Source organism: Narcine bancroftii, chromosome 11 (genome assembly GCF_036971445.1).
Source record: "Narcine bancroftii isolate sNarBan1 chromosome 11, sNarBan1.hap1, whole genome shotgun sequence".
In the NCBI taxonomy this organism is placed as follows: Eukaryota; Metazoa; Chordata; class Chondrichthyes; order Torpediniformes; family Narcinidae; genus Narcine; species Narcine bancroftii.
The window spans coordinates 18,068,369-18,086,870 of NC_091479.1; the positions used below are offsets into that span (position 1 = coordinate 18,068,369).

Genomic DNA, 18,502 nt, shown 5'->3' on the forward strand with positions numbered 1-18,502 from the left:
TCTGGCTTGATCCCTTGAACCCGGATGCCTGACTACATTTTGTTCATACCTTGAAGGGCTCGAGACTGAATCTTTGCTACATAAAGGACACTGTTTGACCTGCTGAGTTTGTGTTTTTATGTTGGCCTTTGTTTTCTATAGACGCTGAGGGACCTGCTGAATTTCTCCTACACTTTTGTGCATTTACTTGATGGTATCAACTCGGCTGTCTTCCCACAGTAATTTAGTGCCCCCTGGCAGGGAGATGCAGAACAGATTCGAGTCAACAGGCTTAGGACCACCCTGCTCAGAGAAACTGGGAGCACACAACACCATACACGAGACTGAAGCTGAGCAGCGAGTCTCCACCTGACAATCAATTGCAGAAGAAGATGTGTTATACCTGGACAGAGCCCCCGTGTCTGTCAGACGCCAGTTGGGAGGTCAGGTAAGAAGGATTTTGCTGACGACTGGGTTGAATTTCCCATGCTCCTCTGCGATCAGCGGCTCCTGTCTACTCATTGATTATAACGGGTAGGGGGAGGGTGACAAATGGGGGGGGGGGGGGTGGTGTCCATGCAGCACAGGGAGGCCCAAGCAAGGCAATGAAACAAAGAGTTAGTCAGTAGTGATTAGTAGAACTGGTTTCGCAAAGCATGAATGGTGTTGTTTTTAGGTAAGCCAATAACACACAGGTTTGCCACTGTATACCGTGAACAAAAAGGAGTCAGCGGAAAATGGGGTTGATATTTTGGAGCTGCTGAACTGTGGAGAATAGAAGGGGATACCAACGTCAGAGTGGTGGGCGCAGGTGAACTCACTCTGTGTCAAACCCAAGGCTGACTAAGTGTCATGCCGTTTCCATCACCAGCAGAACACTGCTTCACGTCCAATTTAGACATCCGGCACGGCAATGGCCCCCACCCTCTCCCACCAATAGCCCAATTGACATGCAGCCCCCGTACGTTTTTTTGGGAAACAACTTAACTACCTCTATCTTATCTACATAATTTTATACATTTTTTTTAATATATAAGATCCTCTCTCATTCTTCTAAATTCTGGCAAGTGCAGTCCCAATCTCTCCTCATAGGCCAACCCCTTCATCACTGGAATCTACCTGGTGAACCTCCTCTGCACCACCTCCAAAGGGAGGAAACCAGGACACCCGGAAGAAGCCCACGCAGGTCACAGGGAGAACGTGCAAACTCCTCACAGGCACTGCCGGATTTGGACCCGGGTCTGCAATGGCGTTGTTCTCACTGCTCTGTCACCAGCAAAGTGGACATTGCTTTTGTTGTCCCCCCCATCCGGTCAGAGAGGGGGGACAAAAACACTGCCCAAATAAAATGCCTGAAGGAAGCCAAAAGGAGCATACAATGGGGTCTTGGAAAAGGTCAGTGGCTTGAACCTTTGAGCCAATTATCATGCACTCCTGATACCTGTGATCACCAACATATCTAATAATATACCATAGCAACTTAATCTGTTTGTAAATACTCCTGTGAAATTTTTGCAATGGTTGAACAGGCACTGCTGCTCCATTCAAGATTATTGACAAAACTGAGGACTGCTTTTGTGTGTTTCCCCCATTCTGGAACACACACAGGCAGCGAATCGTCGGCAGCCTGCGGGCGAGGAACCCACACAAGCTGCAGGGTACCGGAGGCTTGAGGTCAAAGGCTGCCAGAGACGGGCTCATGAGAACCAGGTGCCAGAACCAGGATTCGAGAGGGTGCTGAGGGCAAGGAGGGGCTCGCAAAAGGCCCTGGTGTTGAAGGTTTCCTCAGGGCATTGGTGGTTTGGATCTGGGCTCGAGCGGCCGACGAACTGAACTGGAGTGAAGTGTTGCATGGCTGCAGAAGCTGGAGGCGAAACCACGGACACAGGGTGGATTCTCTCTTGCTTCTCTTTCTCTGACTGTAAGGGGTGCCAGGGCAAAGCTAATGTTTTATGGCAGACTAAAAACAATTTCATGTAATATTATATTTCTGTTTTATTACATGACAATAAATAGTATCTGATAATAATTTAATGATAGTGAGATGAGCCATTCCAACTCTCCAGGGAAGCGCGCCGTTTACAACCAGCTACGACGTCAAGAAATAGCTCAATAAGGAAACGAGAGAATTAGAGGACATGGTCGGAATCTACGCTGTATTCCAAATCCACCCCCAATCTTCTCTGCTAATACCACCCTGGGCTGGGGGCCTGAGGTTGGACTGACTCACATTATCCCGACCCTGTGCTGCTGTTGGCCAAACAAAACTTGGTGCAATTAGCAAAAGGGATGCCCGAACCTCAAGGAGCCACTGGGGGAGCTCAGCGAGGCAGGCGGCTCCCATGTGTGGGAACGGTCGGTCGACGATTTGGGTTGGAAAGGGTCCTGATCTGATACATTGACCTTCCTTTTAGTTTTGGTGCATCTAAGACACTGCAATACTGGGTCAATGCAAAGACCGGATGGAGTAAGCCACTATTCCACCTCCCTGTTCAATTTAATATGACCTGCCTGACCCTTTGAGTTCCTCCAGTAACTCTTTGCTTGCTCAAAACTCAAATGGATTGGTGGGAATATTAAACGGCTATGCCCCAAGTGTTTGTAATGCTTCATTTTTTTTTGTATTTACATATGGGGACTGCTTAATTGAAAAGCCTTCCTCCTTGCTTTCTCAAGGAGCATTGACACAAGGATGGTGTCTTCAATTAGTTGTGTCATAATATCAGTGTTGTGTTCATTCAGCTATTCAGTGGTCACCCAGTCTGGATAGAGCCAAACAAAGAGTGGTCTTCTGGATAAAAGACTAACGTTTAAAGGCCCAAACCGCGCGCAACCCTTGTACTAACCTGGTTTCGAAGTGGCTGCTGTAGTGTAGCTTTCTCTCGGTGTCCGTGGCTTTCTCTGCTGACTCCATGCTCCACGTGACTGGACCCGACTGGTGTGGGCTGTGGATCAAACATGGAGAGCCCAGATGAGAATAATCCACAGCCTTGATTTCAGCCATTACGTTACAGGTCAACTTTGGGCAGATAGAGCCTCCAGTTGACAGGCAGAAAATTACTGCAGAAGAAGTCCAAAAATCCAGATGCCAGAAATCCGGCCACCCGAGAATCTCAAACTTTTAAATTTAGCAGGTTCTTGTGTGCGTAAAGGTCACAGGTGCCCAGTGGCAACAAGCGACCACAGGTCATCTTATCACAAAGAAATTCATTTGGAATACTGTATTATTCTTTTACAATATTCATTTTAAACATAATTTCAAGCATTACACTTTTGTTGTAGTGAAAGAATTTTATGTTCACATTTTTTGTCCAAGAATTTATTTTTCTTTGAAATTACTTGTTTTGATAAATGAAGTGTGCTGTATTTACTAATCAATAATTTATCAAAATTTACCTGTTTATTTCTTCTTTATTCCTCCTTAAATTTTAAAAGTACTGCCCGAAATTTGGACCGACTCAATCCCCGAGCAATTGGGATTTTAGGACTTTTACTGTAGGTTAACACTTAGTGAACCGTTCGTTGTGCATCTTTGCTGAGTGAAGAACGCTACGTGACCTGCTAAGTTTTCCCAGCACTTTTCCAATCCCCTTCCACTCGCCCTTACTGTATCCGGTCAAAGGTGAGCAGGTCAAAACTCCAGAGGTTCCATCAAGTGATTTCAGAGTCAGAATTTATTGTCACGAACAAGTCACGAAATTCAGTGTTTTTGCGGCTGCGTCATAGGTGCAAACATTCTCCAGATTTGTTCTCCAGAACTGATGTTGATTATGAACCAAATTTTTTCTGAACGCAACATTTTAATAGCTCTTCCAGACGTTCCATTCGATACCCACCATGTGTCATCCTTTCCCTTTCCAATATATTCTGATGCTTTTCATATTTTCTTTTGAAATGGGAGGCCATTCAGCCCATCAAGTCCGTACCAGCTCTCCGACTAATCTATTCCCTTCGTCCCTCTCACATGGGTTCCGACTACTCAAAATTGGGGCAATTTACAGCGGCCTAACCCTGAACATCTTTATGAAATGGAAGGAAGTTTGGATGTAAACGCCCTTTCCATGAAGGTTGCCTGTGAAAGAGCGGCACGGTTATTAGCACAACGCAGTTATAGCGCCAGCGATCGGGACCAGAGTTCAAATACCGCACTGTCTGTAAGGGATTTGTACGTTCTCCCTGTGTTGGCATGGATTTTCCCCAGGGGCTCCGGTTTCTTCCCACCCTTTTACCCCCTCTATAAATCTTCGTCCGCGAAGCCAAGCCAAGAAGACCGGGTGTTGTAGCACGGGCACGGGCTCCGGTTTCTTCCCACCCTTCAAACCGTACCGGGTGTTGTAGCATGGGCTCGTGGGCTGAAAGGGCCTGTTTAAATGCCTAAATTATTTTTTTAAATAAAAGGCCATCTTTTAAGATCTCCCATCCTCATTATTTGTTAGAATCAATTCCATTTTCTAACTGGAGCATAGACGACCGCAGATGTTAGAAATTCAAAACAAAAATTCTGAGAAGTACTGGAAGCACTCGAATCGAAGTCTGCTTCTTCCCCTCTACCAGTGGTTCGCAACCTTTTTATCCATTCACATACCAGCTTAAGTAATCCCTTACTAAACATCCTATGCCATAGGTGCTCTGTGGTACGTGAGTGGAAAAGAAATGGTTGAGAACCGCTGTGTGACCAGCTTAGAGCTTCCACTGTTCTCCGCTTTTTATTTTACTGGCTGTTCCAGGCACTTGAAGGACACAAATGAAGGGTGAATCCTCTCTGAAAGTGGCACAATTGTTGAGGCATAATGGGAGGGATCTTCAGCTGACGACATCTCAGTACGTCAGCCTTGGGAAACCGTGCTGCGGGGATACTGGCGGTACTCAGAGTGACAGTGACATACGTCAAGGCCATGGCCCCTGTCAAAGCTACAATGAAATTCGAAGCTCATCAATGCCAGTCGGGTGGAGGATAGTTAATGGTTTCAAAAATGAAAATGTTAGAGACTCCTAAATTTAGTAACAAGTCAATTCACCAGTCAATTGCACGGGGCACTCCATGGGAAGCTCATCAGTGCCACCTTGTGTCTACTCTCACAAAGGAAAAATTAGTTCTCAACTTTCCTCTCATTGCATCCAATTAACACTTTTGTTAGTTGGTCTGGACTCCTCCCATTCTTCCCTTTCTCTCCCCACTCTTTACTGAGACGCTGGCCTACTTTTTGCTTATGCCTTGAAGGAGGTCTCAGGCCCGAAATTTCGTATTTCATCTTTACCGCCTTTCGTTGCTGTGAGACCAGCTGAGTTCCTCCAGCATTTACTGTGTGTTTTTACTGGAGCATGACTCTGCCAACCTAGGCCTGTCCCAGTGTTCGTCTTTAGGGCCTCTTTGGAGACTGAGGGATAAGTCTTGGAAGAACCACGGTACCCAGGCAGCAGAGCTCCGCAGTTAAATAGGTGCCTGGGCAGGAGATCTCCCCGGTTAAATAGGTGGTATTTTAGAAAAAGAGTTTTTATAAACACATTTTGCATAAATAGACGGGCACTAACTAGAGACAGAATTTTATAGCACAGAAACAGGCCCTTTGGCCCATCTTGTCCAAGCCTACCTCAACTGCCTGCACTCAGCCCATGTCCCTTAATATCTTCCATATCCACACACCTCTCTAAATGTCTTTTAAATGTTGTAATTCGACCACTTTCTCATCAGCTCTTTCCACATAGGAGCAGAAAGCCCTGCAAAAGCTAGTTGGCACAGCCCAGGATTTCACAGTCAAAACCCTCCCCACCATCGAGAGCATCTACAGGGAACGCTGCCGTCGGAGACCAGCAGCGATCATCAAGGATCCACACCACCCAGTGCATGCTCTGTTCTCGCTGCTGCCATTAGGAAAGAGGTATCGGTGCCACAAGACTCGCACCACCAGGTTCAGGAACAGCTGTCCCCCCTCCACCATCAGACTCCTCAACGACAAACTCAATCAGGGACTCGTTTAAGGTCTTACTTTGTACATTTATTATTGAATATTTATTTAAGTATTGCATTTGCTTCTTGTTTACATTTTTCTCTTTTATATATGCATCTTTTCTTGACTTCAGATTTTTTTTCAGATTTATGGTCAGAGTACATACATGATATCATATACAACACTGAGATTCTTTTTCCTGCGGGTGAGGCAGAATGACCACTTATTGGTAGTGGAAAAAAAAAACTGTACAATAAAGTGCACAAGTAAGAATCCTTAAATGAGTCCCTGATTGAGTTTCTTATTGAGGAGTCTTTTTTTTTCCCCTTTTGTCTTTTTATTATTCGAAGAGCATGGCAAAAATAACTTTAGATTCTTGGAGTCCTGAAGGCCATTCCCACTGAAGGCTGCGTGACCTGAAGATTTGACAAGCTGCCAAAGTCCAGCAACTTCAACATCTCTTTGGTGTCTGGGTCCACCTCAATCATCTCCTGATCCAGAGCAGAGACCTCTGGGACATAGTTATCCCTCCTCTCTCGCTCTTCTTCCTGTAGTTTGATGGAGATGCCTCTGACAGGTCCACGCTGGATCCGCTTCATTAAATGTGTCACGTACCCTGCAATCTTATTGCGGAGTTTCTTGCTTGGGATGATAGCAATCTCCTCACAAACCCTTTTGTTTGTGTGGAAGTCATTGCCAAGACGGGTGTAATATTTCTCAATGATCACTCGAGCGGCTTTCTTGACTGTCTTAGTCCTGACTCGACCCATCTTGGATCCAGCGGCTGAAGAGAGCTCTCATTGAGGTGCCTGATGGTGGAGGGGGAGCAGCTGTTCCTGAACCTGCTTATGCGAGTCTTGTGGCACCAACACCTCTTTCCTGATGGTAGCAGCGGGAACAGAGCGTGTGCTGGGTGGTGTGGATCCTTGATGATCGCTGTTCTCTCTGACAGCAGTGTTATCCATAGGTGCTCTCAATGGTGGGGAGGGTTTACCTGTGATGTCCTGGACTGTGTCCATTACATTTTGCAGGGCTGTACACTTGGAGGTCCCCAAAGCAGACCGTGATGCAGCCGGTCAGCACACTTTCCACCACACATCTGCAGAAACCTGCCAGGGTTTCTGATGTCACACCAAACCCCTGTGAAAGTAGAGGCGCTGACATGCATTTTTCATGATGCCATTAATGTACTGGGTCCAGGGAAGATCCTCCGAGATGGTGATTTGCAATAATTTGCTCACCCTCTCCACCTCTGATCCCCCAATGGATCGAAAATCTCTGATTTTGCATTACTGGCAAGTAGAAATCCTGCCTAGCCCGCAGGAAAAATAATCTCAGGGTTGGATGTACTGACAATAAATTGGAACTTTGAATTTGTATCCAATATTCCCCATGTTGAAAACGTTACCCTGCTGGTCCCTTTTAAACCCCTAACTCTCACCTTGTATCAATGTCCTCTAGGAAAAATACAGCGATTTCCACTTTATCTATGGCCCTTGTGATTTTATGTATACGAGGTGGCCACCCCCCACCCCAACCTCTGAGAGAGAAAAGTCCCAGCTAATCCAGCATCTCCCTGTTTCATCCTTGTTAATCTTTTCTGCATTTCCAAGATAAATCTTCTTTACACAGAACCCAACTGCTATCATTTGGCCCTACAGGTCTATCCCCCCACCCCCTGCGGAACAAATAACTCATGTCCATTCCCTAAATCCTGTATAATTCCACATTAACCTTGCAGCTACACAAATTGTTACAATTCTAGCTCAACGACCCATAACATTCTCCAATCATCTACTCTTCCTTTGAGGCGTCCTGACTTGCACTCCATGCTGCTGCCTGGTTCATAGGGTAAAGTTTAGGAACTTGCTGCATTGGGAATTACGGAGCTTCAAGCACCATCTCCCACCATCATGCACCAAATGAATGCATCTCTTTATTTCACACAAGTACTTGAGCTAATCCAATGCAAGTTGCAGGGCCGGAATTAATCAAAGCAATTCAAAGCGTCGCCGCTTCAACAACAGGGCACTTCCCTGTTTTAAAATCCCAACATCAACATCACCACCTCTTCATTCCTTCCAAAGCAACGAAAAGGTTAAACATTCTGATTAACTTTTTGATATTTGTGATAAATTAATATCAAAGGCACAGTATCAAACTGTGCCAATTTCAAACATCCGGTTCCAGTCATAAAAAGCATGTGCTGCCCTCAACCTGACCTTAATTTGCAGTTTGCTGCTACTAATTCTAGATCTATTCAGAATTTAATTAAATGATGTGGAAGTTATTTATGCTGTTAGATTTTGGGATCGACACCGACTTTACTGGAAGGGTTTTAGACCCCAATATTATCGCTGCAGAATTGCAAATGTCATCTTCTGGAAGGGGCCGAAATAGAGCAGCTTTATAGATCATTCTTTTAGCCCGCCCAAAGCCTGCTTGTGGGACATGCGTGGATGGGTAGAATCACATTTATTATTGGAAATGTAGAGGAGTGAACCGCTCAACAAAGTCTGTACCCTGCCCTGTGCTTTTAATACTTCCCAATTTTTGCATGATTAAATAGTTCTAAACCCTGATTCCACAGGAATTTGAACAGCAGAATAGATCTGTTATCAGTCTAGTAATTCCTGGTTTAAAACAAAAGTGGCAGCTGGGGAATTTAAATTTAATTACTTGAATAAAACTGGATTTAAAAAGCTGGCATCAATAGCAGTGGTGTTCCCCAGAACGTCCCTCAGGGAGATAATTCTGCTGCGCTAATCTGCTTAGACATAGCTCCAGAACCATCAATGCAACTTTCCTCTCATCATTTACTCAGATCAACAAGCAGCTGTGATCAGAGAGCTTTGGTAGACAATAGATCTACTGTGAAATAACTCTGACTCCAAATGAAAGCCAACTGGTGTTCTTTTCCATCTCGGTGAGCCAACCGTCTATCCCCCTTATATGACCTTGGCCACTGCCCTCCTCCCGCTCAGCCATTTCCACATGCGGGAAAGTGCATCTGCTGGTGAGACCACCATCCTTCACCGTGGACCTGACTATTCCAGTGCGTACCAACATCCACTCTCCAAGGCGAGCTCATCCAAACGTCTCTTCAATGCATTACTAATCTTAGGACACGCTCGTCTTTTCACGAGTGCAGCAGTATTTCTCTGAAGTTGCCACTGATCTAACGCGCCAATTAATGCTCAACGTCCTGCCCTCACAGTTCATCTTTGCGATCCCTAACTGGCCCTGCAATATCTTTCGACCCCCTCCTTAAAGTTTTATTTCCATCAATATAAAAGACCATTTTTGACAAGTTTTTAACCTTGGTTTGGTTTCTTATTACTTCACATGTTGGATACCAAAACAATTTCAATCTAGATGACCCCAATTTCATTCAAAACAAACATCAATTGTGGTGCAGGTACCTAACTTTTTATCCGGGATTCCAAATGCAGGCCACCTCCAAAAACCGGCACTTTTTTCTAATAGGTGACATTACAAATATGTAATGTTAATCTCCCCGTAATAAATTCTCCATTTTCAGAGGGAGATCCCCTCAGTCCCTGTGGGCACCCTCTTTTACTTTCGGTGGAAAGGTGACTCTCTGCCCCCAGCACCCGGTGGGAGGGAAGCAGGAGGCGGCTGGCTCGATGTGGGAGCAAATGGCCGCCTTCCTTACCCATAACCCCCTACGCATATGAGCCACACAGCTTATTGGATCCCACTGGCCATAACTTTAATGGAGGAATCCCCTTGGCCACACCCCATGCTTCGCCTCCACCTGGATTAATTTGTTTTTCTCTCTCTGCTCTAGTGAAATGTTTACCATTTCCCTTTCCATTTAGCTTGTCCAGCATTTTACCAGCACAAGACACGCGTGGTTAGTGTAGCAAGTTAGTGCATGCTATTACAGCGCTAGAAAGTGGGGTTCAAACTCGACACCGCCTGTACAGAGTTTGCACAATCAGGGTGGGCTTCCTCACACCATGGGCTTGTGTTGTATGTCTAAATGATAAAAATAATTATGCATTTTCAGCATTTGTGTCATGTTGGCCATGGAGTGAAGGGAGGCGGGGGGAGAGAGTGGTTCACAGCAAAATAAAAAGCCCACGTTCAGCAGGAGATCATGGGTGAGCAAGAGACAAGTGAGATGATGCAAAACAGAAAAGTTGGACACAACTGAAAACGAACTTGCACCTCTCTCTCCCAGTTCTGACAAAGGGTTGCAGATAAGACCGAGTTATAATTCAGTCTAGTTTTAATGTACCAATTGTTGATACACTTAGAACATTACAGCATTGTACAGGTGGCTGACCTGTAATAACCTGCTCAACAAACTAAACCTTCCCAATTTCATGCCCTTAACTGTCTATTTTTCTTTCATCCATGCACCTAAGAGTCTTTTAACTGTCCCCTACTGTCCCAGCCTTCACCACCAGCCCTGCATTCCAGGCATCCACTACTCTCTGTAAAAAAAAACTTACCCCTGACATCTCCCCTACACTTCCCTTCACTCACCTTGCACAGATGTCCTCTGGTGTTTGCTACTTTCACCCCAGGAAATAGATACCGGCTGCGCATCTATCTTTGCTTCTGATAATCTTGTAGACCTCTATTAAATCTTTTTTTTAAATTTAGACATTTAGCACGGTAACAGGCCCCACAAGCCTGTGCCACCCAATTGAATTACAAACCCCGTATGTCAGTGGTTCTCAACCTTTTTCTTTCCACTCGCATACCATTTTAAATAATGCTTATGCCATCGGTGCTCTGTGATTAGTAAGGGATTGCTTAAGGTGGGATGTGAGTGGGAAGGGAAGGTTGACAATCGCTGCTCCGGACCCAATTGTTACTGAAATGAGAAAAATTGTCATTTGGCCGATTTCCTTTGGAGTTCTGAAACCGTGCACATAACGAGTCAATGAGACACGATTAAAACAGTGGTTTTCAAACTTTTTCTTTCCGCCCACATCCCACCTTAAGCAACCCCTTACTAATCACAGAGCACCGATGGCCTAGGGATTACTTAAAGTGGGATGTGAGTGGAAAGAAGAAGGTTGAGAACCACTGCTGTACGTTTTAAAGGATGGGAGGAAACCGGAGTACCTGGAGGAAGCCCATGCAGACACGTGGAGAATGCGCAAACTCTTCACAGACCGCACCGGATTCAATCCTGGTCGCTGGCACCGTAACAGCATTGCGCTAACTGCTACACTAACCAGGTCATCCTTCTTCACTCCAAAGAGAAACCTTGTTAACCTTGCCTCATAAGACATGCTCTCCAATCTAGGCAACATCCTGGTAAATCGCTGCACCCTCCACATCCTTCCTGCAATGAGGCAGGCAGAACTGAACACAATATTACAAGTTCTTTCTCTGAATTGTAATGGTTAAAAAAAAAAGGTAAAGGTTCCATTATTATCACATAATACTACATTTAGAATGAAATTATTTAACTTTGGTCCACCGTGAGGCAGACAGTGAGTCTCAACTTTGTCCAGCAGCCCACACAGAGACCTACAGCACCTGGTGTTCCCAGGCAGTCTCCCCTCCAAGTACTGACCAGGCCTGTGCCTGCTTAGCTTCTGAGATCGGACAATCCCAGGTGGGTTCAGGCTATTAGGGCATAATAGTAATTCAGAGCTCAGCCTTTTTACCTCAGTCACCTCCTGATTCCCATTGCACTGATCAGAGACGGGGCAGTGGAGTTCTCCGTGCTCTATCCAGAGTTATTCTTCCATCATGGAAAAACTGATCATCAAGTCAGTTAACTATCTGTGGGTCAGGAAGGCAACGTACGACAACTGAACAACTGTGAGGTTAATCAATCCATGTATCCATGGGATCCTGTCCAAAATAGAGTTTAACGCTCTATTTACAAGACCATGTTGCAGACTGCTTGACTTACTATTTGCCTGCCAACCCAGTCGTACGCATAATCAAATGCATAGCCCTTGCTTTCAAAAAGGTCCGTGAATAGTGTACGTAGATACTGGTAGTCTGGTTTTTCAAAGAAGTCTAATCTCCTCACGTAGCGGAGGTACGTTGCCATCTCCTCTATAAAGAAAAAAGATACGGCAATCAAAAGTCATGTCAGAAAATGTTCAGCAACAGTAACACTAAGGAGTGTGGCGAAAGGTTGATTGCACTGGACAACACATTCTTTTCCAGAAGGTTTGCTTCCTGAAACAAAATGGGGGATTATGACAGAAAACTTCAAGCTGAGCCCAAAGATAATTTCAGATTTGCTGTATTACGTTGGGGAAACGTTAAATGAACTATGAGTTCAACTGACCTAAAAATGTTTTGCCGCTGACTTTCATTTCTACTCGGCATCTGATGCCTCTTGTGTCAGTGTCCAACAATAGTTGGCCAGCGTGAATGGATTGCAGTTGCCCTGATGCCGCTTTTCCACGGTCGCACTGTCCTGGTGAGACCTTTCACCACGTTTGCCACTGACTGCACCAGCAAGTCCAAGGGAGAATGCAGAAAATGCATTTTCAATGACATGTTACATTTCGTGGCTTGTTTGCTTGAAGCACAGATTATATCTTAAAAAACGGAACGCAATAGGAAAGTTTTCTGGATCAGGAGCCCAAAATCCATAAAATACTCCCAAAAGTGTTCAGGAAGAAAAATCTTCATTGTCTGGTATCTCTCAAGACAAGTGGTGCTGAAGTACAAGTTTAATATCATGTGCACCAAACCACAATGTTTTAACTGCTGCCCGATGTCAGGGTTGGTGAAGCACACTTGATCTGCACACAATCCAGCTGGTCAACCATGACTTAGGCCAGCAAACATAGTGTCGAGTTAGAACAGTGGGACGCACTGGAGGGGAGGACGTGATTGTGTGATGACCCAAAATGCATTCACAACTCTCTGCCGTTTCTTGCCGTCTCCAATGTGTCAGCTACCAAATCACGCCAGTGGTGTATCCAAATGGTGCGGCTGAAGGGGTGGTCGAGGGACACGGCTACCGCGAAGCCATTACAGTGTCGGCAACCCAGATTCAGCTCCGGCACTGTCAGTAAGGAATTTGTACGTTCTCCCCGTGTCTGCATGGGTTTCCTCCGTTTAAAATGTAATTGGGCGGCACGGGTTCAAATGGTCGGAATTGGCTTTTACCGTGCTGTTAATAAAAATTAAAATTTATTACAGTGCCAGCGACCAGGGTTTGAATTCAGCGCAGTCTGTCAGGAGTTTGCATGTTCGCCTCGCGTCTGCGTGGGTTTCCTCCCGCCTTTCAAAAACTTGGGGGGGGGGGGTTACAGGCTAATTGGTGTATCCAGGGGGACACAGGCTCGTGGGCCGGAAGAGCCAGTAACAGTGCCCAAGGTGGGTGATGAGTCAAACTTCCTTAGGATTCTAGAAAGGAAGAGGCGCTGGGTGGACTTTCTCAGCCGCCACATTAATGCAGCTGTTGGAAGCGCAGACTCATAGGAACTTAAAGCTGTGTACTATCTCCACCTCAGCACCTTGACGTGGAGGTAGGGGAGTGAGCTCCACCCCCTCTTTCGGAAAACTATGACCTGGTCCTGGGACTTGCTGATTAGAATGAGATGAGGAGAAAAATGGAGCATAATAAAAACCTTGAGATGAGATGTCTCTAGATAGAAAGGTGGTGGCCCTGGGACACTGAGTCCAAAGGAGAAGTATGTGTCCAGATCTTTTCTGAAGCTGAACTCCATCTGGAGTTGTGCATGTGGTTTTGTTCTTGATATCCCTGAGGGAAGCATGGTTAGTACAAAGCCGTTACAGCGCCAGCGATCAGAACTGGGTTCCGAATCCCGCGCTGGCTGCGAAGGGTTTGCACGTTTTCCCTGTGTCTGCATGGGTTTCCTCCGGGTGCTCCATTTTCATCCCTCCATTCAGAAACGAGCCAGGCAAGTAGGCTAATCGGGCTCTTGGGCTGAACGAGTTATCTCCAAATTTTTTTTTTAATTTAATTTAACATCGGAGGAAGAACAATGTATCACATGACCAATTCCTAGTAATAGCAGGACTGATGATGAGATCAGCAAGGCCCACATTTTCCGCAGTTTTAGAAAATGAAAAACTATTTCACTAAGCCTCTCGGCACCAGACAAGCTGGATAGAGGGAGGAGGTTCCTGATGGCTCGAGAGGCCACATCCAGGGATCACAATGTCTCCGTGCAGGGTAGGTCATTGACAGACCAGATCATTTTTCACCTAGAGGTTGTTGTAAATATCAGAAGGTGGTGAAGACGGTCATCAATGACCTTCAATATGAGGAAGGTACATTTCGCAATTCAAGGGACATGGAGTGGGTGTTGAATTCACGAGAGTGTGGCATGGTGGAGGAAGAGTGGCCTTCTCCTGCATCCATTTCCTATGGTTCTGTAGTTGGAATTATGCAAAGAGGCTCAGCCCAGGTCAAGTTCGAACTGGTGACTTGGTCAGCATGGACAAGTTGGGCCAAAGGGCTTGTTTCCACGCTGTGAAGCTATGACCGAGTGAGCTTAGACAGCTGACGATGCTGCAACAACATCATCTAACAGCTGCAGCAAGGTAATGCAGCCTGAGGACAGACACGGGACGGGTTGAAAAACTGATCACCTGTGGAACAGGGAGGCAAACCTTTACAGAGGGGATTAAAATAAAGAAATGCATCAATTATACACAACGTTTTTACCTTCTTTCACTTGAAGCTCAGCCATTTGTGGTGAACCACATAGGTGCAAGTCAACCAATACCTGTTGAGGAAGTGCTAAACTAGCCCCTTTGTAAAACATACCTGGAAAGTTCTCACAGAGAACCTCAATAGGAGTGTTTCGCTTTGTGTCCCCGATTTTCTGATACCGTTCTTTCAACGTGTCTGCCTGCAACCAAAAAGGGTCAGTTTAACCACTAGTAACGCTCAAATGATTTTCTGGCAACTAAGAAATAAGAAATCAATCCAGTTAGGTTGGGGAATCCCAAATGAGTTAAAAATTGCATATACAGTAAAATCCCCATTATCCAAAATCCAAGCAACCGGCAGTCTCACGCAACCAGCAAAAAAATGTGGAAAATAAATGGGTAAAAAATATGAAAGTTTAACATCAGCGCCCCCTAGTGGTTAGTTCGCCAATCACACAACATACAGTCTCAAGCAACCGGAAAATTCACATCTAGCATCTACCAATCCCCATAGGTGCCAGACGCATGCAAGAACTGAGCAGAAAATATAATGCAGAGCGAAAAAGGCTGCAATGTGAACATATACAATGCCATCCATTATGTTTTGATTAAAGTGCAAGTTGTAGCGTGCCCGCTACCGCGAAGTGCGGAAAAAAGACATGCACATGTACACCCGAGAAGTCGAAGACTAATTCATTGCACTGGCAGCTCTGCTTATATTCACTCCCCGCTACTGACACTGTGAGTGACGTCACAGCAGTGTTGATCTCCGACTGGGCGGCATTCCCACCATTGCTCGCTGTTTCCTGCCATGCGGGTGGCCACCTGGAACAAAGGTCACCATTTTGTGTACCGGGTCACGTCTCTGTCAGCAGGCCGCTACACGACACCCCCAGAACCGGCAATCAGAGCGCTGTTTGGTGGCCTATCTCTGCAATGTGGGGGCTGCGGGGAAACCGGCTGGCTAATGTCCAGGTGCGCTGGCTTGAGGCAGTCGATAGTGAAAGTCTCTTCCTTACTGCCGATATCCAGCACACAGTGACTCATTTCCCTAATATGGCCCCTCATATGGCTGTTGCAGAGGTGTGCCCCCCCACCAAACGAAAGCATCTCTCAGGCCTGGCTGTGCAGCGGAGGCTTTTCCCTTAGCTTAGTCAATGAGGCCAGGGGTCCTCAGGGTCCTCGGTGGTGGCCAAGAACTCCCCTGGTATTACCAACTGAGCCATATACCATCTCAACTGCAGAGGCTTTTAAGTCTTCTTTCGGCACAGTGTGGATGCCCAGGAGGACCCAGGGTAACTTGTCCACCCAGTTCAGCCCTTTGAGTCAAGCCATCAATGACGCCTTTAGGTGCCTTGTGGAAACACTCCACCAACCCGTTGACCTGAGGGTGGTTTGGTGGAGCTGGGTTTCAAGTGACAGAACTGTCCAGAGCCCTGCAGTGTGCCTTTATCGGTGGTCATATGCTCCAGGTCTCTGAACTTGGCACAGGCCTCGATGGTTGTATCAACCAGTAGGATCACTTCCGGCCACCTCATGCAGTGGTCAATCACGGTGAGAAGATATCTCGCCTACAATGTCAATATAGACATGGCTGAACCTACGTCATTCTGGCTTGAAAGTCGGGGTGGGGGGGGGGGGGGGTTGCCTTGATGTGAGTCTGCACTTTGGACATCTGGCAGAGCGCACTGACTGACTGGTTTCCAGAGTCCGTGCCAGACGAACATACTGGCTACCATTTTAACGGAAGTTCTGATGGCTGGGTGAGTCAGGTCGAAGACACGCCACCTCCATGCAGCCGACACGATGGTGAGGGGTTTGCTGGTGGAGACGTCGCAGAGGAGCATCTGGATGCCAGGATCTGAGGGGGGAAACTGCTGTTCTGTAGGCAGGGATCTCAGGGTCCTCCTGCTGTACCCTGCCTTGGGCGGAATAGTCTATTCCCTGGGACAGTGGACTTGATCGTGGGGCAGGACAGTGCGTCAGTCACCACATTTGTCTTACCCGCACTGTATTGAATGGCCGTGGTGAACTCAGACATATACGAGAGATGTCACTGCTGCCTGGCAAGGCAAAGGATAATGGTTTATGGTCTGTGAAGACCCTGAATTGCCTGCCTTCCAAAACAATACCTGAAGTGCCTGACTGCCAAGTACAGCACCAATAGTTCATGGTCAAAGGTGCTGTATTTGAGTTCGGGTGGCCGGAGGTCTTGCTAAAGAAGGCCAGGAGCTGCCATTGCCCTTCGATGAATTGCTCCAGTGCGCCATGTACTTCTCTGCTGGAGGCGTCTACTGTGAGAACAGTTGGCACCTCTGAGGTGTACCAGAAGGGTGGTGATGGCCAGTGCGTCCTTGGCCTTCTGGAACGCCTCATTGTCCCAGGTAATGTCTTTACCCTTCCACGCCGTGAGTGTGAAAATGGGGGGGGGGGGGGAGCAATATGAATCGGTGATAAAAGTTAATCATACCAGCGAATTCTTGCAACCCCTTCAATGTGGGGGGCTTGGTGAAACGTTGAAAGGCCTCTACCTTCTCGTACAGGGGTTTCGTTCTGTGCCTGTTGATCTGATGCCCCAGGAACTCGATCGTTTCCAACCCGAACTTGCATTTAGCAGGTTTTGTAGTTAGTCCAAAATCCTGCAGCTGGGCGCACAGTTGCCTTAGGTGGGCCGCGTGCTCCATGTTGTTGAGGCTGGCGATGAGAATATCATCCAAATAGATAATCGTGAATGGGAGACCCCGGCCCACTGTATCCATCAGCCTCTGGAGGGTCTGGGCTACGTTCATCTCTCCTGTCCTCGTCCTATTGGGGTGAGTGGTCTAATCTGGAGGACTTCGATGTGAAGGCAGGGAGAGCAATGTGGGGTGATCGGTGCAAACCACACACAACCACTGGATTATTCTTTCAATCCGATTCACAGGGTAATCTCATTTGTCACTAAGGTACTTCAGGAACACAACGGTAGGGCAAGACTACCATTCTTAAACTGCCTCATCTAATTATTCAAGGAGCGCAAGTTAATGTTACGACAGAAATGCTGAAAAAATGGCTCACATCAGGAGATCAAAGCTGAAATCGGACAAAATCATAGTGCAAAATTATGCCTCAAATATGCCAAAACCTTCCAACACTCACCTTCAAAATATTCCCACACTCAGATCAGTCAACATTTAAAATTTCTGATTGGTTGCATCACTGTCTGGTGCAGAGGTTCTAGTGCAGAGGCCAGGAAAAGGCTAGACGATTGTAAATTCAGCTAGCGCCATCATGGGAGCAGTGTCCACTCCATTGAGGGCATCTACAAGAGGCGGTGTCTCAAGAAAGTAGACTCTATCATCAAGGACCCTCACCAGCCAGGTTGTGCCCTCTCCTCACTGCTACCATCAGGTGGGGGGGGAAAGGTACAGGAGCCCAAAGACGAACACCTAACGTTAGAAGAACAAGCTTCTTCCCCTCCGCCAGTGAAGTACAGCGATTCCCTGTCATGTGTCCAAGTTCTGTTCTGTCTGACCGGTCAGATCTCGAAATGGATGCAAGTCAGACAGATGGAGCATGGCATGCAGTCCCCATGCTATCAGTCCCCACACTGATCCCACTGGCCCATGCTCTCTCAACAGCCCACTATCAGTCCCCACGTTGATCCCACTTCCCCACGCTCTCCCGACAGCCCGCTGTTCCTGTGCAACATTCTTTTATCCTGAGAACACAGAGGGATGCTGTAACGTACACAATATCGGGATATCGTCTGACAGTCACTGTTGTACAAACACAGCCTGTAGCACTGGTGGATGTATGACCAAGCGTAATTTTCATATTTATATGGTTTTTAAAAAATTTTTAATATATTCAATTTTTTTTGGACGTATATGTAGATGGTCGTTAGTTGCAAAGGTCGCAAGTAGGGGAGAGGCTGTACTTGATATTCCAAGGAA

The 18,502-nt window shown here is 46.5% G+C and overlaps 2 protein-coding genes across 10 annotated transcripts in view; both read right to left on the reverse strand.

Moving 5' to 3' along the window:
- Nucleotides 1–18,502, reverse strand: part of LOC138745577 (casein kinase I-like) — a 168,879-nt gene that overhangs the window by 26,084 nt on the left and 124,293 nt on the right. For 8 of the 9 annotated variants that reach the window (XM_069902761.1, XM_069902757.1, XM_069902760.1 and 5 more), the window contains 4 exons: nt 14,683–14,767; nt 11,833–11,981; nt 2,826–2,924; nt 383–493 (listed from right to left, as the gene is read on the reverse strand). In XM_069902761.1, the coding sequence (XP_069758862.1) occupies nt 383–493; nt 2,826–2,924; nt 11,833–11,981; nt 14,683–14,767 (444 nt within the window). The remainder of the gene's footprint in view (nt 1–382; nt 494–2,825; nt 2,925–11,832; nt 11,982–14,682; nt 14,768–18,502) is intronic. The other variant, XM_069902762.1, reaches the window with a different exon arrangement.
- Nucleotides 6,255–6,730, reverse strand: LOC138745578 (small ribosomal subunit protein eS17). Its single transcript, XM_069902767.1, has one exon. The coding sequence runs from the start codon at nt 6,695–6,697 to the stop codon at nt 6,296–6,298; it is 402 nt and encodes a 133-aa protein (XP_069758868.1). The 5' UTR covers nt 6,698–6,730; the 3' UTR covers nt 6,255–6,295.